At 59.7% G+C, this 19,987-nt stretch overlaps 1 protein-coding gene across 3 annotated transcripts; it reads left to right on the plus strand.

The window, feature by feature from the left end:
* Positions 1-155: 155 nt before the first annotated feature.
* UNC13D (unc-13 homolog D) lies at positions 156-18,772 on the plus strand. Of its 3 annotated transcripts, none has more exons than XM_040581335.1 (32): positions 156-222; positions 6,405-6,437; positions 6,713-6,820; positions 7,217-7,276; positions 7,539-7,605; positions 7,689-7,866; positions 8,213-8,257; positions 8,683-8,751; positions 8,923-8,992; positions 9,326-9,430; positions 9,731-9,823; positions 10,052-10,155; positions 10,382-10,499; positions 11,111-11,235; positions 11,508-11,598; positions 11,862-11,918; positions 12,341-12,438; positions 12,677-12,728; positions 13,039-13,169; positions 13,507-13,627; positions 14,174-14,317; positions 14,502-14,594; positions 14,913-15,119; positions 15,297-15,365; positions 15,692-15,771; positions 15,957-16,062; positions 16,136-16,207; positions 16,330-16,413; positions 16,711-16,831; positions 17,398-17,521; positions 17,855-18,060; positions 18,173-18,771. In XM_040581335.1, the coding sequence occupies exons 2-32, from the start codon at positions 6,405-6,407 to the stop codon at positions 18,277-18,279; spliced, it is 3,138 nt and encodes a 1,045-aa protein (XP_040437269.1). In that variant the 5' UTR covers positions 156-222; the 3' UTR covers positions 18,280-18,771. The 3 variants fall into 3 exon arrangements, with proteins under 3 accessions (XP_040437269.1, XP_040437254.1, XP_040437263.1); XM_040581320.1 differs by lacking the exon at positions 156-222 and adding an exon at positions 3,677-3,851 and having other exon boundaries at positions 18,173-18,772; XM_040581329.1 differs by lacking the exon at positions 156-222 and adding an exon at positions 4,768-5,069.
* Positions 18,773-19,987: the final 1,215 nt, after the last annotated feature.

A 19,987-nucleotide genomic window follows, 5' to 3' on the forward strand; every position in this document is an offset into this window, starting at 1 on the left:
TGAAACCACCTTCCTCCCCTCTGCCTTGTGCTTTTACTGTACGCCTTGCCAAACTCTGGCAGGGACAGCCTGGTTTTGCAGTGTCATTGGACCCCGTGTTTAAAAGGAGAAGTGAGGGAGGGACATGATGAAATCAATTTTTTTGATATTTGCCTGTTTCCAGCCAAGAGGTTGAGTTAAGGGTGAGGGCAGGCTGCGGCTCCAGGATTATCAAGCCAAGAGGTAGGGAAATAAACTGCTATTAATGCTTGCAGAGGGCCCTTTGGTACCAGGTTTTGCTTTAAAGGGAAGATGATACCCTTTAAAGAGGGCGACAATGCTTGTTCTTTGGAGATCTGTTTTCTCAGCAGCACCTATAGCTCCATGCAGGAGTGAACTGTGGACTTTATTTAGACTGGGGGCCGACTGTAACCTCACGGGAGTGTAGCTCTCTAGCCTGTAAGGAAAAGAGGTTTTCCTTCAGGATGAGTTGTTTTTAAAAGGAGTGGAAGGGTTCACTCTATATTGTGCGTATATGTGATACACCCGCCCTGGCTAGTTGTTTGGGGAGGCAGACTGATGTTGTGGGGAGGGAGGGCTGTTTTGGGGAACGCTGACCTGCTCTGTTTAGAAAACAAAATCCTGTTACAGCTCCGGACTTGGGGTGTTTGGGATGTTTTGCTACTTATCTGCATCTTTGGGGCGTGGAGTTTGTTTGGATTGTCTCTGCTAAGCAGCCAACTGTGCTGCTTCTGGGGCTTTTCTTATTGTTTCCTGGACAAGGAGTAATTTGAGGTGCAAATACGATGGGCTACGTGCGCTCAGTGATTTCTGTCACCAGTATGTTGTGGGGCAGGTGGCTGATGGTAAAACCCGGGGGGAAAACAGGATATTTGCTGCTTTTGAAACGTGGTCACCAACAAACTCTCCCTCGGCACACACAGGGGCTCAGACCCACGCGAGCCCTGCACAGAGACCTGCTGTAAGAACCGCGCTTGCCTCTGACGGGAGACGCGTGCTGCCCACCCCGCCGGGCTGGGCCTGAGCGTTTCCAGCCGGCAATGCAGTGACCAGTTGGGGAACTGGTGGGGAAGGTCCTTTTTAACAGACCTTCCTCACCGAAGCTGAACTTTTCCTCTCTAAAACCTGCAAAACCCCAGCACAGCCACCAGCTCTTGGCTTGGAGAATGATTGCCTGATGTTTAGCAATATTTATGATTGCAGTGGGTTTTATTTCTTCAGCATTGCAAGGAGAAGGGAGATGAATCTGAGGATTAACTAAATTCTTATCAGTTGTTCTCTCTGTGCTGGTTGAGGTAAGAGACGTTGCTTTGACCCCTATTATTTTTTGTGGCAAGAAGCAGCAGAAGGTGTGAGCAGCTCGGGGATGCTGCGTCTGTGTCCTGCCTTTATCTCTGTGGTTGCTCTTTGCTAGGCCAGATTTTGCTTTTGCAATCAAAGCTAAAAGCAAAGATGACAGCAATAATTTTCAAATGCCATTGTGCACTTTACATCTCTACATCCCGCTGACAACGTTTTGCAGTGGAGCATAGTGCTGATGTCCCAGATCAATAAACAGCATTTGTGTGTGTCAAGGGAGAGGGATGCAGAATAGAAAACAGCTCCTATGCCACGGCCCCTCCGTCAGCAAGGGAGGAGATGCTTTTAAACTGTTTGCCCAAGGTGAAGCTGGTTAAAGTCAAGGCTGAGGCTGGCAGGGCTGCGTGAGCACCTCTGAGCATCTCTGCCAGCCAAGGGGATGGGCACCCTCGCCGGGCACAGGGCGAGGAGGCAGCTCCGGCATCAAACTGGGGAGCACTGAGGGAGTGATGCAGATCCCAGTTCCTTGGGCTTTCTGTGCCAGTGCCTGGGGCAGTTACAAAAGAGCCTCCTGGCATGGGGGAGAGCAGAAGTGTAACCAGCAGCTTTTTTCAGACCTCAGGGGATGAGGCTGAATGATCCCTGTGAGAGCAGGGATGGATTTCAGCTTTTCAGCATCTCACTGTATCTCTGGATTTTTACTCCATAGATTAGCTTGGCATTCCCCTGCCCCCGGCAACTCACTGTGCATCTGCTGTGCAGTGCCTTGTGGTCCCGCTCCCGTGCTGGCAGACCTGGATAAGGAAAACCTGACCCCCATGTGGATCTGCTGCCAACACCCACAGCCTTTTTTCCATCTTGGAGTCCCCCAACTTCAGGGAACCACTTTTGCCAACGTAACCTGCTCTCGCAGGGTTTCAGGGCAAAGGGAAGTTGTGTCTCTCCTAAAATAGCTAAAACAGTGCAACTTGCCTTAATTAAGGAACTAGATGATTGCAAGGATGGAAAGGACTGGCTGCCTGCCTCCCCCCTGTCCTCCCACAGGGATGCTGCTGCCAGCATCCTCCTGCAGCAATTTGCAGCCCTGGTTCCAGCCAGCGTGCTGCATGGTACCGCCGTGCTATTGGAGTTGTCTCCTCGTAACGCCTCGTACGGTAGGTAAGAGGACAACCTTTCCCATGCGTGTTCCGTGGTCATGGTTTTCTGTTTGGACTAAGCGGAAATCCCTGACAGGCTGCACAGCACCGCTGCACGCGGCGTGGAGCCTCTGGCCCCTGCACTGCATCTGAAGCATCTTGTTTATGGCTTCCAGGGGTGTCTGGGGGCCAGAAACAGGAAGGCTGGAAAGAAAAAAAACTCCCCTCGAGGGAGAGTGCAGGGTCAGCCGTGGTCACAGCCCTGTTTCGCAGAGCCTGTGGCTGCTCAGCACCCCCAGCAGTGACACGCAAGGTCCTGGACCCAGGCTGGGCTCCTTCCCCGGGCTGTGGCTCTGCCCGCTGAGCAGCCAAGGCTTGTGCAGCCCAACGGCCCCCGGAGCCCGAGGCTGGTCTGAGCTGTGCACCCACGTACGTTCGACGTCCAGGAGCAAACCGGCTCTTCCCTTGGCCGTCTCCTGCAGCTCTTCCTGATGCCCACCCACGCCTCCCCCCGCCCCCCCCACACCGCTTGCCACCAGCGCAGGCGTTTCGATAGGGATCTTCGAGGGGTGGGTGCTGCTGCCAGCCTGTGATAGGCAACTGCCTTGCGAGTTGCAATCAGATAAAGTGTTTACAAGAATGAAAGCTGACAGTAAATCACAAGTTTTCAGCTCCATTTCCTGATGCTTTTTTCCCCAGTAACCATTCCTGCCTGGATAGCCCGTTCCGGGAAGGGGGCCCCGCGCCCCTTCCCAGTGCCATGTGCACTGACCGCGTCGGTTCTCAGCTCAGCTTTGTCCAACACGCCCAGGTGCCACAGGGATTTCCCATCCTGCAGCTTTTGCACTGGGTTTCAAATCCCCTCCATCCCCTGAGGCTGAGGGTGACTCTGCTTTCTGCAGGGTCCCCGTCTGTGCTCACAGTGCGTGGCAGATCCCAAATACGCGCTGCAGCCCAGATCCTCCATGTTGCCCCCACCCGTCCTCCCCACCATCCCCTTTCCCTGCTGGGCTTTCCCTTCTCGGAACGACCTTCTGTCCACCTGCTCCCAATTCCTTGCTCATAAATAATAGCAGGGACTGGGTGGGACACCTTTCTTTTGCCCCCATCCCTTCTATACCACCAAGTCCCCGTTGCTGAGGGACTGCCCGCGTGGGACCGGGTGCTGGGAAGCAGGGCTGGGGTGCGGGCATCCCCGTGCTGCTCGGGAAGGAGGCCTGTGCGTGTTTCCGCTTCTTAAAATGGCCACGGTGAGATAAGGTCTGTGGTTTCCTTCGAGCATGCGAGTGAGGGGGAGAAGCGGCAGCAGCAGCCAGAGCTGCAGGCGCTCCCCTGCCCTGTGCTGAGCCTCCCCCTGAGATGGATGCTGCTGGCGAGACCCCCGTGGGGACCCTCCCCGGGGAGGAGAGCCCCAAGGTAGGTGGCCTCGGATGTTTGGGGCTGGGGGCGATGTTTGGGGCTGGGGAGCGTGTTTGGGGTGTGATGGCCCCTGGAAGGAAGTTGGGGTGGCCGTGCCTGGGGGACCCCAGGGTGCAGAGCCGGGTGCTGAGGCTGAGGAAGGGGACTGAGAAAAGGGAACGAGTCCATGTGCTGGCTGGGATGCTTGGCAAGGGTGAGCAAGGAGTGGGGATACGGGGGTACCGTACCCGTGCAAACGTGCACCCAGCGTTGGCTGCAGCTCTGGGCTGGCTCCCAGGGTCCCCCTCTTGGCTCGCCCACAGCTTCCCAGTGCCTCCCAGCCCCTCCGAGCTACCTGCTGCCATCAGATCTGCCAAAGCCCTGTTCTCGGCCAGCCTAACCCAACCGACTTCCTCTGCGGTGGCTGGACAGACAGTGTCCCTGTGGGTGTCCCTTTGTCTGTCCCCGTGGAGATGGGACCTGCAGCTCTGCCCAGTGCTGCTGGGAGCAGGCGGGCACGATCCCCTATGCTGGACTCCCGGGATGGTCTGTCTTGGTGGTGTCCCCCCCGAGAAGGTCTTGACCTCCTTCCTAAATGCCGCTGTCTCCGCAGCCAAGCTGGCACCCCGCACCAGTGACGCTGCCCCTGCTAATGGGGTGGGGGGGATGCTGGTGGCTCTGTCCAGACCTGGATTCAAGCAGCGCCCCTGGATTTGAGCTGGGCTCTTGGCGTGGGGATTAACAGCAGTAAACACACCCTGGTGGCTCAGCTCGGCTTTGGCTTAACCAGTCCCGTGCACATATGGGCGAGCATAAAGCAGATCCCTCAGCAGCCGCCCTCGATGGCAGAAGGGAGCAACAGGGCGCTGCCCAGATCAACAGCCATCCCTCCTGCTGCCCCCCCATGCTACTCCACTGCTGGCCGAGGAGCAGATGTTTGCGCCTTGCTGATAAGTAACGGCAGCAGGGAAGCAAAGTCCTTTTTCTCTCCCCTCCACGCTTGCAACCCTGCTACGGGGCAGCACTGCCCAGAGGGATGCTGCCGGGTTTGGGCCGTGCCGTGCCCGCTGTGCGCTGACGCAGGCAGGATGGTGCTGGGAGCAGCGGAGGGTGGATGGCTCCTGCGCAGGGGCAGGCAGTGGCCCATCTGGCTACAACAGGTCGCCCTTTCACGGGGATTTGCTGACCCACTGCAGCCCCCAGCACCAGCCAGCGGTTAAAAGGAGGGATGTGGAGGCAGGTGGGGGAGAAGCAGCTCGAGGGTTAAACTCACCACGGGTGGAAGAGTTGAATGTAGTCCAGATGGCCGGGGGATTATGCCAGCCCTAGATTTGCCATAAGCAAATGTTAATGTTCCAGCTTCAGGTTGGTGTTTTTTTATTATTATTATTGTTATTATAAGGGGGATCCTAAGGTCATTTTGGGGCCTGGGCTGACCCACAGGTAGGATTTATCCATCCAGCCATCCCCGCCAGCCCTGGCTGAGTAGGGTGCTGGGGCCATGAAGGGTCAAACTCATTTCAAAAAATTTCCATTATATTTTTTGGCGTCGCCCCTTTGTACTCCCAGAGGCACCAGCACCGGGAGCCGTAACGGATGGCACAGGGGCACTGGTCCCCCTCTCCTCTGGCTGCATCACAGCTCATGGTGGTGGCAAAGTCACTGTCACCTGGCCAGGCGCTGTGACAGGAGTGAGTCGCTCAGCGTGGCGGTGGCTGAATCCAGCCCACGGTTAGAGAAGCGGAGGCATGAGGGGCTCAGCCTCGGCGTCAGGGTGAGGACGGGCTGGGAGCAGGGGTTTGCCAGGGAAAAGGGTATTTTTGGCAGAGGTGGTTTGATCTCCTGGCCAGACCCGTGTGTGGGAGGTGGCATTTGAGGCGGGGGATGACGGGGGCTGTGTGGGCAGCAGGACCCCCAGCCAGCCCCGGGGCTGAGCGCAACTGGAGCCCAGCTGCACCTCATCGTGTGGCACTGTTTTAATTTGATTGCCTTTTGGAAAGTAAATGCTATTGCTGGTCACCCTTCAAGTGGGAAATGGACATTCAGCTCAACAAGCAATGCACCATTGCAACAGTGCTCGTTTTTCTTTCTGTCAAGAGGACTCATGTCACAAATCCCAGTGGCTTTTTGGCACCTTCTTACCCATCGCTGCCTTGCCCAGCCTGCAGCTCCTCGCTGTGCTTTGGCCATCTGCCCTCTCCCTGTGCTGGTTTGCCCTCCAGCCTAGTCCTGCTGGGCCTGGCCAGGTCAGCGAGCAGCTCTGTGGGGCAAGAGACAGGTGGGTGGCTTTTAAAGCCTCCTATGGGTCACGCCAAATTGCTGTTGCCATCCTCGCTGTCCCCTCCTCAGTTAATGGGGCTTGGGGGTGAAGCACCCCATGCTGCCCCACCGATGGGTGATGGAGGAAGCGGTCCCTTGACCTCAGGGCATCTGCGGGGTGCCACAGCATCCTTTGGGATATTGCACCCCAACGCACGTCCCAGCTGCCTTGCCCTGCCTGGCCGTGTTTTCATCTTAAAAACCTCCTCTGCCAAGAGACCTGACGGGAAACCTCTCTCCTTCTTTCTCTAGATGGATCTGTCCCACCGGTTCTCCAAGAGAGAGGTAGGAGCATGGCCCTGCCACGGTGTCACTTGGTGGCACTGGTGGGGGTGGCAGCACTGCTGGGCTTTGGGGACATGGCTCATCTCCTGAAGATGCTCCCCAGGGACACCCGGTGTGGCCGGGCAGGGGTGGATGCTGAGAGGGGGGCGGCAGGGACCGGCTGGGAGCCCCAGGAGCTGGAGGCAGGGGGGGACACCCCTCTCATTCTGGGGGATGCGTGGAGCAAGTCCCCGCTGGCCTGGCCCCGTGCAAGGTGTCGGTGCTCCCCCCTGCAGCTGGCCCTGCTCTACGAGGAGGTCCTCTACACCATCCTGCACCGCCTGGGCAAGCCTGAGCACCACCACGTTGCAGATTCCCAGGAGCTCTACGCCTACGTGCAAAAGGTGGGTCCCCACTTCCCTGGTGAGGTCCCCCAAACCTGTCCCCTGACCTGTCCATCCCCCCAGCTGAAGAGTATGGTGGGGGGCACTTGGAGGGAGTTTTTAACAAGCACCTTCAAAAGATGCAGCAGCAGCAGCATCCAGCTGGAGGGCTGGGACAGCGTGAGGATGGGAAATAGTAGCTTTAGGGAGAAATACTTCATTTGGGCTCGGGATGGTGGGAAGAAGGCTCTCCCCCGAGAGCTTTCAGCTGGTCCTCAGCCTTTTCTGCTGGGCTCTTTGTTCTGCTCCCCTCCCCTCGAGCTGCAGCTGGCTCCCAGGGAATGGAGGGAAGCCCCTGGATGCTCTCCAGCCACGTTAACAGGGCAGCATCCGTTACCGACCCCGGTATCTACGCAGGCTTTCGGCATGGACACCGAGGAGCACAGCGTCATCATGCAGCAGGTCAAGGAGCTGGAGGTGCGCAGCCAGACGGTGTCCCCCCGCTATGCTGAGGCTTAGGGGAAGCTTCCATATCGGGGTGGTGCTGGGGGGGCTGCATGTCCCCTGGCCCCGTGTTTGGGCTGGGGGGTATGGGGTGCCCTGGGCTGTGTGTGGGGGGAGTTGCCCAGGAGCTATTTGCTGGCCTGAGCGGCAGCTGATGTGACCCTGCTCGAGCCCCATCTTCCCTTGCAGGGTTGGTGACCCCCTACATTAATCACTATTATTTTCCTTCTTCTAGAGCCCGATTTTCTGCCTGAAAGCGACTGTGAAGGAAGCCAAGGGGATTTTGGGCAAAGACGTCAGCGGTAAGTGGAGGCGGGTGGGTGTTCCGTCAGAAGAGGGACAGCTGCTGCCCCCCACGGGGACTTGCACGCCTCCCCCCTCGCAGGGTTCAGCGACCCGTACTGCCTGCTGGGCATCGACACCAAGAGCCAGGAGCCGGCCCACCCCGAGCACAAGAGGCGGATGAAGGCTGTGGTCAAAGACCTCATCCCCGAAGACCAGATCCATCGCACCCAAGTCATAAGCCAGACCCTCAGCCCAGTGTGGGATGAGACGTTTATCCTGTAATTGCTGCCCCTTGCCTTTGCTCACCGGCGGGCTGGAGGGGGTGCCCAGGGCTCTTGGGGGTGGATGGGGGAGTTGACCACTTGTCCCAACCGGGAGCTGGGGCTCTGCTGGGTCGGTGCCCACTGGGGTTTGCCAGGCTTCTGGTCTGACTCATGCAGCAGGTCCAGGGAGGGGAAAAACAAAACCCTTGGGGCTCTCCCACCGCTTCTGCAGGCTGTGCAGGGTGGTTTGGGGTCTCCCCCAGGGAGGAGCTGCCTGCCTGTAATCCCCAGCTGTTCCGCCTGCATGCTGCCGGTCCCTCGGATGCTACTCGAGTAATGGCATCCTGCTGGTGTCTTGCAGGGAGTTTGAAGACATAGAGACAGCCAGCTTCCACCTGGACATGTGGTGAGTGGCAGCACCCCATGGCCAGCAACCCCAACCCCCACCCTGAGTGGGGTCCTGCCTCCCTGGGGTGGTCCTTCAACCTGCACCCTTTAAAAAACCCCAGAAACCATGCGGGGGACCCCTTTCCCCGTTACTTTCTGCCGGAGCAGTGCACAGTGCAGGATGTGACCAGCATACGCAAAGAGCGCCCAGGCTGCCTTTGCCCAGGCAGGGCTGATCCTGAGCCCTGATTTTATTTATGGAAAGAACCCACATGCTTGCAGATTTTGTCTAGTCAGCTGGTTTTGGGGGTGGTCTCATCCCAACACATTTCCCCCATCTCCAGCAACTTCCCTTCTCCACCATCATTGCAATTCCCTGAACTATTTTGCAATCACCTGAATTTCCTCCTCTGCCCTGGTGGGTTTTGCTGCCCACGCTCGCAGGGACTCGGACACGGTGGAGTCGGTGCGGCACAAGCTGGGAGAGCTGACGGACCTCCACGGGCTCAAAAGGTTGGTGCTGGCGTGGCCCTGATGTCTTCCTTATTTGCCTGCTGGATTTTAAAAATTGCCTTTGGAAGGAGGGAGGAAGGGTGGCAGGTCTGCATCACCTTTCACCCTGTCCACGGCTGGGTCATGGCTGCAGAAAACTTTTCACCCTCTCCTTCTACCCGTGCCTTTCAGGATCTTTAAAGATGCTCGCAAAGACAAAGGGCAGGATGATTTCCTGGGGAACGTGGTCCTTCGCCTGAAGGTGAGCACCACGGTGCATCCTCTCCTCCAAGTGGCTCCCCAGGCACCAGTGAAACCCCACGGGATCAGGGCAGGATCCCAGCCCCATGCCAGCCCTGAACACCCAGGATCCTGGCTCAGAGCTCCAAGCTGCTGTCAGCTCCCTCAGTTCGGTGTCAGGTGCCCCAGCCACTCCAGCACACTTGATCAGTGATTATACAACTCTTATTTTTAATCCGGTACTAGAGTAGCCAGCATCTTCCTGCCCCATTAACGCAGTAGGACCTGGTCCCTGCGCAGGATCCTTCCCCCAGGAAGGCTGCCTGGGGCTTCACCCTCATCTCTGTGCATGCAGGACCTGCACTGCTGGGACGACCAGTGGTACCAGCTGGAACCACGGACGGAGACGTACCCCAACCGGGGACAGTGTCACCTGCAGTTCCTGCTGACTCACAAGAAGGTAGGAGGGGATGGGGAAGGGGAGCCCTTTCCATTGCCTTGGCAGGATGGGTCACAGATCCCTGCCCTAGGACCGGAGGTGCCAGCACCAGGGTTTGCACGTGCTGGAAAACAGCTTGACCCCCCCCAGCTCCGTGACAGCATGGGGACCTTGCTCCTGGTGCATCTGCGTCCCTTGGCTCGGCTTCAGACGGGGCTCTCTGGCCCCATGCTCTTTGGGTTCCCGTGTCCCCACTCTCTGACTGTCCCTGCATGGCCAGGCAGGTTACGGTTGTTGCTCCTATGCCCTGTCTCTTTTCAGAGGGCCACCACAAGCAGCCGGACACAGCCGAGCTACACTGTCCATCGCCACCTCCTGCAGCAGCTGGTGTCCTATGAGATCCTTCAGCACCAGGTACCCCTCTGGCAGCTGGGCTGGGGTGAGGGCTTCCCTCGGAGCCCATCCCGCCTGACACGCTGCTGCAGCGTGATGGGGAGGAGGGTCATGATGGTGCCTGGCATCCTTATGGGATGCCCGTTCCTCCCGTGGTCCTGCAAACACACCCCATCCCGGTGCCCATTCCCCTCCTTGCCCAGCCCAGCTTGCTCCAGGACACCTCACCCTCCTTTTGCATCCTGGCAGGCCGGCAGCATTGCCTGGGACGGGGAGCTGAGCAGGCACGCCAGCACCGTGCTGTACCTGCACGCCACGCAGAAGGATCTCTCCGACTTCCACCAGGTCATGGCGTGAGTACCCCCCACCCAGGGAGCCGTGATGCAGCACCGGGGGGGTCAAGGGCCCTGACAAGCTGGTCTCCCCCAGGAGCTCAGCGTGGCTGGTGCTCCCTGCAGAGACCTGGGTCCTGCCTCTGCAAGCCCAGCAGCAGCCGTGGGTGAGGGAGCCCCATGCTGGCCCCTGGGTGCCCCCCAGCCCCTGGGGGCTCAGCCCAGCCTCTCCCTCCCCCCCCCCCAGGCAGTGGCTGGCGTACAGCAAGCTCTACCAGAGCCTGGAGTTCAACAGCAACTGCCTGCTCCACCAGATCACCAGCATCGAGTACCAGTGGGCGCAGGAGCGCCTGAGGCCAGAGCAGGTGGGGGTTCGGGCACCACACGGGGGGCATCAGGGATCAGGGAAACATGTCCTGTGCACCCAACCCCGAGCTTCTCCTCCCAGATCCTGGGGCCATTTCCCTCCCTGTGTTCCAGCAAAGGCAGGAATTTGTGGGGTACAGGGGTGCCGGGGCAGCTGGAGGGCATCTCTGGGGAGAACCAGCCACAGGGACCAGGGCAACCCTGGGTCAGGGGGACACTTTGCCCTGGTGGCTCGTTCCCCTTCTCCACAGAGAAGCCCTTGCCCTTTGCACTAACATCCCCCTGCTCCATTGCTGCCATCAAGTCAACCACAACCCCCTGCAAAGCCTGAATATGACCCAATTCCTACTTTTCCCTGCCTGTTTTCCCAGAGCATCCCAGCAGCCTGCTGAGACTGAATTTTTCATGCCTATCTGTGAGGTTTAAGCAGAAAGCTCAGTTCAGCCCCTCCAGGGAGAAGTTACCCAAGGCGTCAGGGGGGTTTCCCGTCCCTGGAGCAGGCTGGAAAGGAATGGGAGCCACCAGCTCCCTCCGCTGCAATGCTGTGGCCCTGCCAGCATCTCTGTTTGCCACTGAGGAGGACAGCATGTGTTTTCTACCTTCTCTCCAGAAAGCAGAGCTGGCCGAGTCCTTCCACTCCTTGCTGACTTATGGGGTCTCCCTCGTCCGGAGGTACCGCATCATTTTCCCCCTCTCTGTCCCAAGGTCCACCGAGAGGCTCCAGTCCCTGCTTCGGTGAGTCGAGCACCTGTGCCAGCTGTGCATGGGGTCATATGGCTTGGTCACCACGATGGACAAGCCTGTAAGCTTGAGCAAAAACCCACGGGAGCCCTTTCTTCCCCTTTCTCGGCCGCTGTGACACTTGTCCTGCCCTGTCCCTCATCCTGGGCTCCCCACGGGGGATGCCGTTGGGAGGGGAAGGTCTGTTTGGGCAGGGTCTCTGTGGGGAGAGGCAGTTGATTCTGATGGGCTGGTGCTGGGTGTCACTTGAGGTTCTCGCTTTGCAGGGTCCTGGTCCAGATGTGCAAAATGAAAGCTTTCCACGAGCTGTGCACGCTCAGCCCTGACCTCCCTCAGATGGTTTCCGTGGCACTGAAGGTAGCGGGACCAGGGGTCTCACCCTCCCCAGCCCTTGGCAGGTGGGACCCTGCGGGTCCCATCCATCCCCTGCCCAATGCCCACCCCTCAGCAAAGACCACCATGGCAGGGGAAATACCTGCCCCTCTTCAACTTGGTGGTCCCAGCCTGTGGTTCCCACCACATGGAGCTGGGTCCTGGCCACAGGGAGAGCGAAGCGGGTGACAGAGGTGGCTTTGCTCCTCCTGCTTCCCTGCCGTCCCACCAGGACCCTTCTCTTGCAGTCGGGCACGACGGAGTGGTTTCACATGAAGAAGCAGCACCTCAAGCCCATGGTGAAGGTCAGGTCCCATCTCTGTCTCTCTGACATTATAAGAAGCAATTTGCTGGACGTGGGGTGGGAGGCCTGAGGCAGTGGGAAGACAAGACTGAGATGGGGCTTCTCCAGTTTTCTGATACAGCCAAAGCATTTGGGCTTCCAGCTTAAAAATACCATGAGCCACGTTACCGGCAACGCCGAGGTGCATGGAAGCTTAAGGCCTTGGTGCGATGCTCAGGAGAGCAGGTGGTGGTTTCCAGCCCAGCCACGCAAACACAGGGTGACAGCAGACATTACTGACGACTTCTTGGTGCTCCTCATGTGGATCTGATGATAGATTGCTACCCCACGAGAATAAATCATAGAAATGAATCCAATCAGAATGGAGCCCAGGTCATCTCAAAGTCACCGAGCATGCAAAACAAGCTGTTCCTCCCTTTGCAGAGCATGGAGGAGAACGGCAAAGCTTTGTCCAGACTCCTCGTGGAGGTGATAGCAGATCTCCAGCAGTGCCAGAAAATCTGGAATAAATTCTTCATCAAGTAGGTTTTGGAGCTTCATCCCCCTCATCCACCTTCCCTGGGGTCAAGAGCAATGGGGCACTTTGACGCCTCATTCCTTGGCTCTTGGGCTCCACGGACAGCGTCTGTGGTCCCGTCTCTGCCCCTTAGAGCTGCACTGTCCTTGCCCCCATGGCAAGGGCATGGCCTGGGAGCGTTGGCTGGGCTGGGTTTGCTGGACTGGGGCTGGCACGTTCCTGACTCTGTTTCTCTCTTGCAGCACCTTGAAGTTGAATCTCTTCTCCATCGCCTACCTAGAGCTGGAGAACCTGGTGAGCAACCTGGGCTACTCTGCACTTGTGGGACTAAGATCTAAAGCCAGGCTGAGGCTTTTGTCCACCCTTCAGGTGACAACTGGTTGTCGCAAGCTCGGAAAGAGCACAAGCCAGGGAAACTCTCCATCTTTCTTTGCGTGCCCATCATCTGCTTGCTTGACCCAGTGAATCTCCTGAAATACCACCCAAAAGGAAGAGTCTCTCGAGCTGACCCGCACACTGTGGCCCCACAGAGCCCTTAGCAGAGCAAGCCCTCCTGGCCGGACCCTCGCTAACAGCTCTCCCCCCTTCCCTTCCTCACTGCCAGGTCGCAGAGCATGTCCAGGAGCAGCTGCACGAGGTCGACAGCAGCATGTCCAAGCCCACGGCTGAGAGCCTTTTCCAGCTCTACATGAACCTGCAGGAGCTCTATCGGATGAAGGACTTCCTCCCAAAGAGGTATCCAGCCCAGACAGAGGGGAGATGCCGAAGCGAGGGAACCAGTAGTTAGTTGAGACGCACTCCAAGTCCCTCCAATTCACTTACATCACTAATTACACACAAGGCAGACCAGGCTGTTGGTGTCTGGGGTCCATGTAAGCACCACCAGAAGGGTGTCAGGCTTGTCTCTGAGTGAGGTTGATGGAAACCTCAACTTCGAGACAAGAGGAGGCTTCTCCTTAGCACGTTGCTGTGTCGTGCCTCCACCTTGGGACAGTTTCTTTTACATAAGAGTGAGGGGTGATGGCCCCTGCTGTTGCTGTGCGGTTGGAGAAGCTGGTGCCTCCGTCCACAGGGATGGACCTCTGGCTCTGAGCAACTTCCACCAGTGGTTCAAGGAAGCTGTGCCCCAGTGGCTGCAGAAGGCCTACACCATCGCGCTGGAGAGGGCACAGAGAGCCGTCCAGATGGACCAGGTAACCGGGGCAGGGGAACATCTCCCTCCGTCCTTTGGGGACGCTCCAGCTCCCTCCACACCTTGCTGCTGTGTCCGGCTCAGAGCACAGAGACCACCATGCAGATGCCTCTTGCAGCCCAGGAGCAGCTGGTTCCTCTCCCAAACGCATGACAAAGGACACGATCTCCTGAACCAGCCCCACCCCAGGCCCCTGTTCCCCTTTCCCTTGCTGCCCTCTGGCAGCCCGAGCGAGCTGACGAGCACCTGGGCCACGCTGTGAGCGTCCCTTCGGCTTCTGGCCTTCAGGAAGAGGGGAGGGAAGGCAGCCACGGGGCCACGGGCTCCTCGCCCCGCTCCTCAGCGTGGTCCGATAGCGCTGGGTTGGGTGTGGTGGAGGACAGCCCAAGGCAGCATGCTCAAGCTGCTCCATCCATCCTCATCTCCATTCTCCAAAGTGACTGGGTGGTGACACTGGGACGTGATACTGGGACACGCTATTGGGACTGACGGTGGGCCAGAGAGTCCCAGACAAGCTAAGTTGCGTTTACTTTCCCTGCCCTCTCAGCTGACGCCCTTTGGGGAGCACAACAAGCACAGCACCTCCACCGTTGACCTGTCCACCTGCTACGCCCAGATCGTGAAGACCTGGCAGCAGCTCAGCTGGCCAGACCCCGAGGAAGCCTTCATGATCATGGTGAAGCTCGTGGAGGTTTGTACACCGGGCCCCGCCGGCAGATGCCACGCTCAGCAGCAGCTGGAATTTTCTCTCTTCTTGGAGCTGTGCCTCCATGAATGGGGCTGGTGTCCCACGGTGATGCGGCGGGGTCTCCTGGCCCCGTGGTGGTCCATGTGCTGCCCAGCTCAGTCCCGTTGCCACCTTCTCTGTCCTGCAGGACATGTGCAAAATCGCCCTGATGTACTGCCGGCTCGTCAAGGAGCGGGCTCTGTCGCTGAGCGAGCAGAACGAGGGTGAAGCAGCCAACAGGGTTGGTGTTGGGGCAGCGTCTGCTGCTCAGGGAGGGGCAGGATTTGGCCGTGGTTTCTGGGCAGAGAGGGAGACGAGCTGTGAGCTGCTCTGCTGGGTTTCACGGGCACCACTTGGCCCCCAGTAACCATAATGCTGGGAAGTCAGGAGGGAAATGGTGTGAGCAGGGGGAGTGGGATGGGGTTGGGGACTGGGATGAGGATAAGGGTAGGAATGAGGATGGGCATGGGGACGGGGATGGAGATGGGACTGTAGATGGAGCTGGCGGGGGATGCACCACGGGGTGTGGGACACCCTGAAGGAGACCCACCTCCTCCAGCTCTGCATCGTGGTGAACAACATCAAGCAGCTGCGACTGCTGATCCTGAAGCTGCCGTTGCAGCTGGACTGGGCCCAGCTGGAGCAGCGCACGGGGGCCGTCATCGACCAGCAGCAGATCCAGCACACGTTGCACAACCAGCTCGACAGCACGGTCTCCTGCCTGGACCATGAGGTCCGCGACGTGGTGCAAGCCCTGGCCACCAAGGTGACCACCTGCCACTGACCTCCCTTAGCCCTCACCTGGCCCAAAGTGTGGGGGGGGTTCGCCCCAGGGGTCCTGGAGCCCATAGTGCTCCTGGGATGGAGACGAGGTGGACCTGGGCATGGGGAGGCTGCTGCAGAGGGCAAACCCCCAGCACCTCCGTGCATTTCCCCCCGGCAGCTGGAAAAGGGCATCGCCAGACACATCCAGGAGCTCTCGTCTTCCAGTGACACCCGGGTACCCGAGGACGTAAGTACCTGGCCCTGCCTCTCCTGGGTCATCTTTTTGGGCGGCTGTGAACAACCCTTGCCTACTTGGGAGCCCCCACCACCCTTCCCCACCTTTCCCTGCCTCATGGCTGGGGCCCAGACCTCCGTGTGCTCTGTCTGACGCCTGTGTTGGCAGCAGGACCAGACCGGGCACCGCCTGCCCACCTACTCACTGTGGGAGGGAGACCCCTGGGCTCCCCCCTGCTCTGCTGGCTCCAGCCTGCCGTGCTCTGCCCCTCTCCCTGCCTTACCCTGCTGGATACGGCCCCCCATGCCCTCCCCAACGCCCCTCTCCTCTCGCTGCAGTCCATCATCCCGCTCATGAAGTTCCTGGAGTCGGAGCTGCAGTATCTCAACGAGCATCTGGTCCAGGAGAACTTCAAAAGGTGACCAGGGCACTGGGGATGCACCACGGCAGAGGCCGGCAGCGTTCGCACCCCTTGGCGGGAGTGTTCCCCCAGCCCCAGGGGGACATCCCACCTCGGGGCTGGCTGCTCAGCAAAGCCCCTCAGCTGGGGACCAACCCCCCGCACAGACCCTCACTCACAGCCTTCCTCCCTCACCCCTGCAGCCTCCTCACCCTCCTCTGGCATCACACCTTGGCCGTGCTCTCGGCAGCCGCGGGGCAGCCAGTCCCCTCGGCCCAGCGCTACAAGAAGCTGCACTGTGCCCTGAAGGTACGGGGCGGGGGCACGGGGGTCCCGGCAGGGTGGGTGTCTGGTTGCCAGCTGACAGCATCCTTCTCCCCAGAGCCTGGAGCTGTGCTTCCACGCCGAGGGCTGCGGGCTGCCGCTGGAGACCCTCCACACTCCAGCCTTCCTGGTATGGGGTGCTGGGGACAGGGGGGTCCCCAAGGGTTTCCTTTGGGTGCTCCCCAGGGAGGGCATCCCCTGGCTGCAGCTCCTGTCCGCGCGCTTGACCGTCACCTCTCATCCCCCCCGCAGTCACTGGAGACCCGCCTGGCCCTCTGCTCCTCCACCAGCCGCAAACTCATCCAGAAATACTTCAGCAACAGGATCCAGCAGCAGGTAGAAATCAGGGTGGTGCCCCCAGCCCCTTCCCACGTCCCACCCTTGCACACATGAGGCTGCCCAGCACAGCCTGCCTGTGGAAACGTAGGATTTCCCCACCACCCTCCCAGTCCTGGGGGTTTTGGGGTTGATTTTGCCCCAGCGGTGGGCAGGAGGGGGTTCAATTACATCCCAGAGGATGCCCATCACCCCCTGCCCTGTACCCCAAAATGCCCACTCAGCAATGGGACGTGGGCATCCCCTCCATGAGCGTGCTGAACGGCAGCACCCTCATTCCTGTGCCACACTGCTCAGCTGGACACCAGCTCGGAGAAGTACGGGGCCGTGACGATCAAAGCGCTGTACCGGCCTTCAGAGCAGAAACTCCGCGTGGAAGTGCTCAACGCTGTCAACCTCATCCCACTGGACTCCAACGGTGGGTGTGGGTGGGCTGGGGACCCCCAGCGCCCCAGGACCCCCTGTCCTCAGCCCCTGATATGCCCCTGGGTAGGAGAGATGCTGGCAGTGCTTGGGGTAACGGGACTTTGTCTTGATTTGCTTTTGAACACAAGGAGGTCGATCTGGGGGAGAAGGGGGGTTGTTGCACTGGTCTGGGGTGGTCCAATGGGATGTGGCAGGTGGGACGCTGTGCCCGCATCCCACTGCCTTCCCTGGGCGGCACAAGCCAGCAGCCAGGGCAGGCGGGTTTTTTTCCATCTTACAAACCATCTCTGGGACAAAAAAAATACAGCGGAATGGGAAGGGACAGCCTCGGGGGTGGGCTGTTGTTTGGGGAGGTCTCCAGGAGAGGTCACTCCTCCTGCAGCCACCCGTGGCCGAGGGACTGTTGGTGGGGTTGGGGTCATTCCCGAACCCTCGTGGGAGCGTGGGCTGGGCTGGGGGTGGCGTGGGGGTGCCCTGACCTCCCCAGCTGCCCTGGCTGGGCTCAGCTGGCCGTGCCAACTTTTAATTTTAAATGTGCTGATGTCTGCACCCCACCAGGCTCGAGTGACCCCTTCGTCCAGCTCACCCTGGAGCCCCGTCACGAGTTCCCTGAGGTGGTGGCCCGGACCACCCAGTGCAAGAGGAACGAGCTGCACCCCCTCTTCGATGAAGCCTTTGACTTGTACGTAAGGGCTGACACCCCCCTCCACCCCCCAAATTCCTGCAGCACCCCACACTTCAAACCCTGCTGGGGGTCTGCTGCTCCAGGAACTGGGTCCTGCCCTGAGATTTCACCCCCTGGACCCCACTGGGGGCAGGGGCTGGGGTGGGGGCACCCCAAACTGGGTCCTGCAGGCTGGTGTGGGGCTGTGCCCAGGGCCTTGTGCTTTGATGGGGTTGGGGTCATTGCACAGAGCATCACCCCAGGGAAGCCTGTTTGGTCCCTGGAGGCAAGGTTGAATGTTGGGACCGAGGGAGTGGGATGTGATGGGCCCCTGCACCCCTCCCCCTGCAGCTTGATCCCCCCTGAGAAGTGCCGGCAGGAGGGGGCCTGCCTGCTGCTGACCGTCTTCGACTATGACACGCTGGGGACCAATGACCTGGAGGGCGAAGCCTTCTTCCCCCTGTGCCACCTGCCCGGTCTCGACACCGATGAGGACCAGGCTGATGCGGGACGGGTGCCCCAGACCCGCCTCCCCCTGACCCACCCCAAACCCACCGGTACGTGGTGCCGCGGCCAGGCTGAGCCCTGCAGAGCCCCCGCCGGCCCTGCGGTGTGGGGAGGGGGCTGCGGTGAGCATTCTCCCACCACCTCTCCCCTCCTCTCTGGCAGGAGATGAGATCCTCCAGCTGCTGGAGTCCAGGAAGGGGGACAAAGAGGCTCAAGCCTTCGTTAAGCTCCGCAAGCAACGAGCAAAGCAGTCCAAGGAGATGGAGTGAGGGAGGCGGAGGAAGGGGGTCCTGAAACGAGGGGATCCGGCCAGTGGGACCCCAGGAGTTTTGCCAGTGCTGGAGATGGAGCCATCCACAGGAGATGGGGGGACAGAGGTGGTCCCTGTGTCCCCCACCACCTCCCAGCGCCCATCTCACCCCCACCTTCAGGTAGCAACGTCCCCGTGATGATGTGGAGGGTGGGCACACTGTGTTTCAGGGTTTTCTTTGCATGTCTGGACTAGCAACACTACATGGGGATGTGAAAGTGTGTGGCTGTCCCTGCCTGTCCCCCATTAGCTTGTCACTGCCGGTGCTGCGTCTCCTGGCCATGTCCCCAAGCCTCCTGTCCGCAACACTGCGTCAGGGCGATGCAAACACGTCGGCATTCAGTTGGGGTGGGCACAGCCCGTGGCCAAACCTGCCTTCCACCCCCCCCACCCCCCTCCTTTTTTTTCCTCTTTCTCTCGTGGATAAACCTCTTATTTTAAATTAAAAGGAACAAAGCTGATGCGTGGGCTGAGTCTGCGCAGGGAGCGCTCGGGGGCCGATGGCCCTGCGCCGGGAGCAGCCGCAGCAGCAGCGTGGCAGGGTGGGACAAGGCGTTCGGGGTACAGGGGGGCAGCCGGGAAGGGTCAGCGGGATGAGATGGCAAATGAGCGATTCGGTCCAAGTTTCCCTTTGGAAACAGGATAGAGCAGTGCGATGGTGCTGAGCCCTGCACTGCTGGCAAGGAGCTGTGCTGGCACTGGGAGGCAGCCAGGTGCCTTGCTCAGGGACCACCAGCACTGGGTGTCACTGGCACCGGCACTGGTTTGTCCCTCCCCTCCCAGCCTTGGCTGGTCCCTGCAGGAGCCCAGGTTTTGGCGAGGGCTTGGCCGTGCGGAATCGGCCGGGCTGTTTCCCTCTGCAGGGAATCGGGATGCGCTGGTTGGAGTTATGGGCAGTGCGAGGCATCACCTGCCCGCAGGTACCAACTGAAGCTGCCGCTGCCCAGCGGTGCTGGAGGCAGGGCTCAGCACGCAGCACGGCCGGTGCCCGGTGACCGGCTGATGGAGCTGGGGGTGGGCGTGTGGAAGAGCCTGACGAGACATACGTAAGGCCCAGGGCTGGCTCAGGCAGCGCGTGCTGGTTCGGTGATGAAAAAGGGGCCCAGGTAGATACACGTGTCCTCCGGGCTGGGGAGAGGGGACGGGAGCAGAAGCCATCCCTGCCCAGCCTGGCACTGCCAGCTCCTGGCACCTCCCCATGCAGCCAGTCAGGCTTTGTAGTTTGTCTTTTTGCATTGTTTTTTTGTTTCCTTTTTTAAAACGTGCATAGCTCTTGGGTGTGTTTCTGTGTTTTACCACCGCTCAGGGTGCCAGCTGGGGCTGCGGGGGTTTGCTGGAGCCCAAGGAGCAATAAAGAGCGAGCATCACAGCCCCGTCAGCTCAACCACGGTGCTTTGGGCTGCCGAGAGCCCCCAGGCCCCCGGCGGTGCCCCCCAGCCCGTGCCAGGGACCTGGGTCCCTCTGGCAGGGGTGGGCAGCTCGCAGAGTCCATCGCATGTGGGGCGACCCAAGTGTAACAGCAAATGCCCAGGGGGGGCAGGTGGTTGCTAATTATCTGCTGGTTTTTTTCAGAGCTTGTTTTAGCTGTAATTATTATGAATTATAAATGTGGAGCTTTCTCTGCCCCCACCCTGCAGGGTCCAGTGGGTCCCTGGGAGCTGCCGTGT

This window comes from Falco naumanni, chromosome 1 (assembly GCF_017639655.2).
Source record: "Falco naumanni isolate bFalNau1 chromosome 1, bFalNau1.pat, whole genome shotgun sequence".
Taxonomy (NCBI): domain Eukaryota; kingdom Metazoa; phylum Chordata; class Aves; order Falconiformes; family Falconidae; genus Falco; species Falco naumanni.

Coding starts and splice junctions, on each gene's coding strand:
- UNC13D (XM_040581320.1), top strand. CDS start 3,795: ATGGATGCTGCTGGCGAGACCCCCGTGGGGACCCTCCCCGGGGAGGAG. Junction 13,170..13,506: donor AAGGACTTCCTCCCAAAGAG/GTATCCAGCCCA, acceptor CTCCGTCCACAG/GGATGGACCTCTGGCTCTGA. Junction 18,061..18,172: donor GACCCACCCCAAACCCACCG/GTACGTGGTGCC, acceptor CCTCTCTGGCAG/GAGATGAGATCCTCCAGCTG.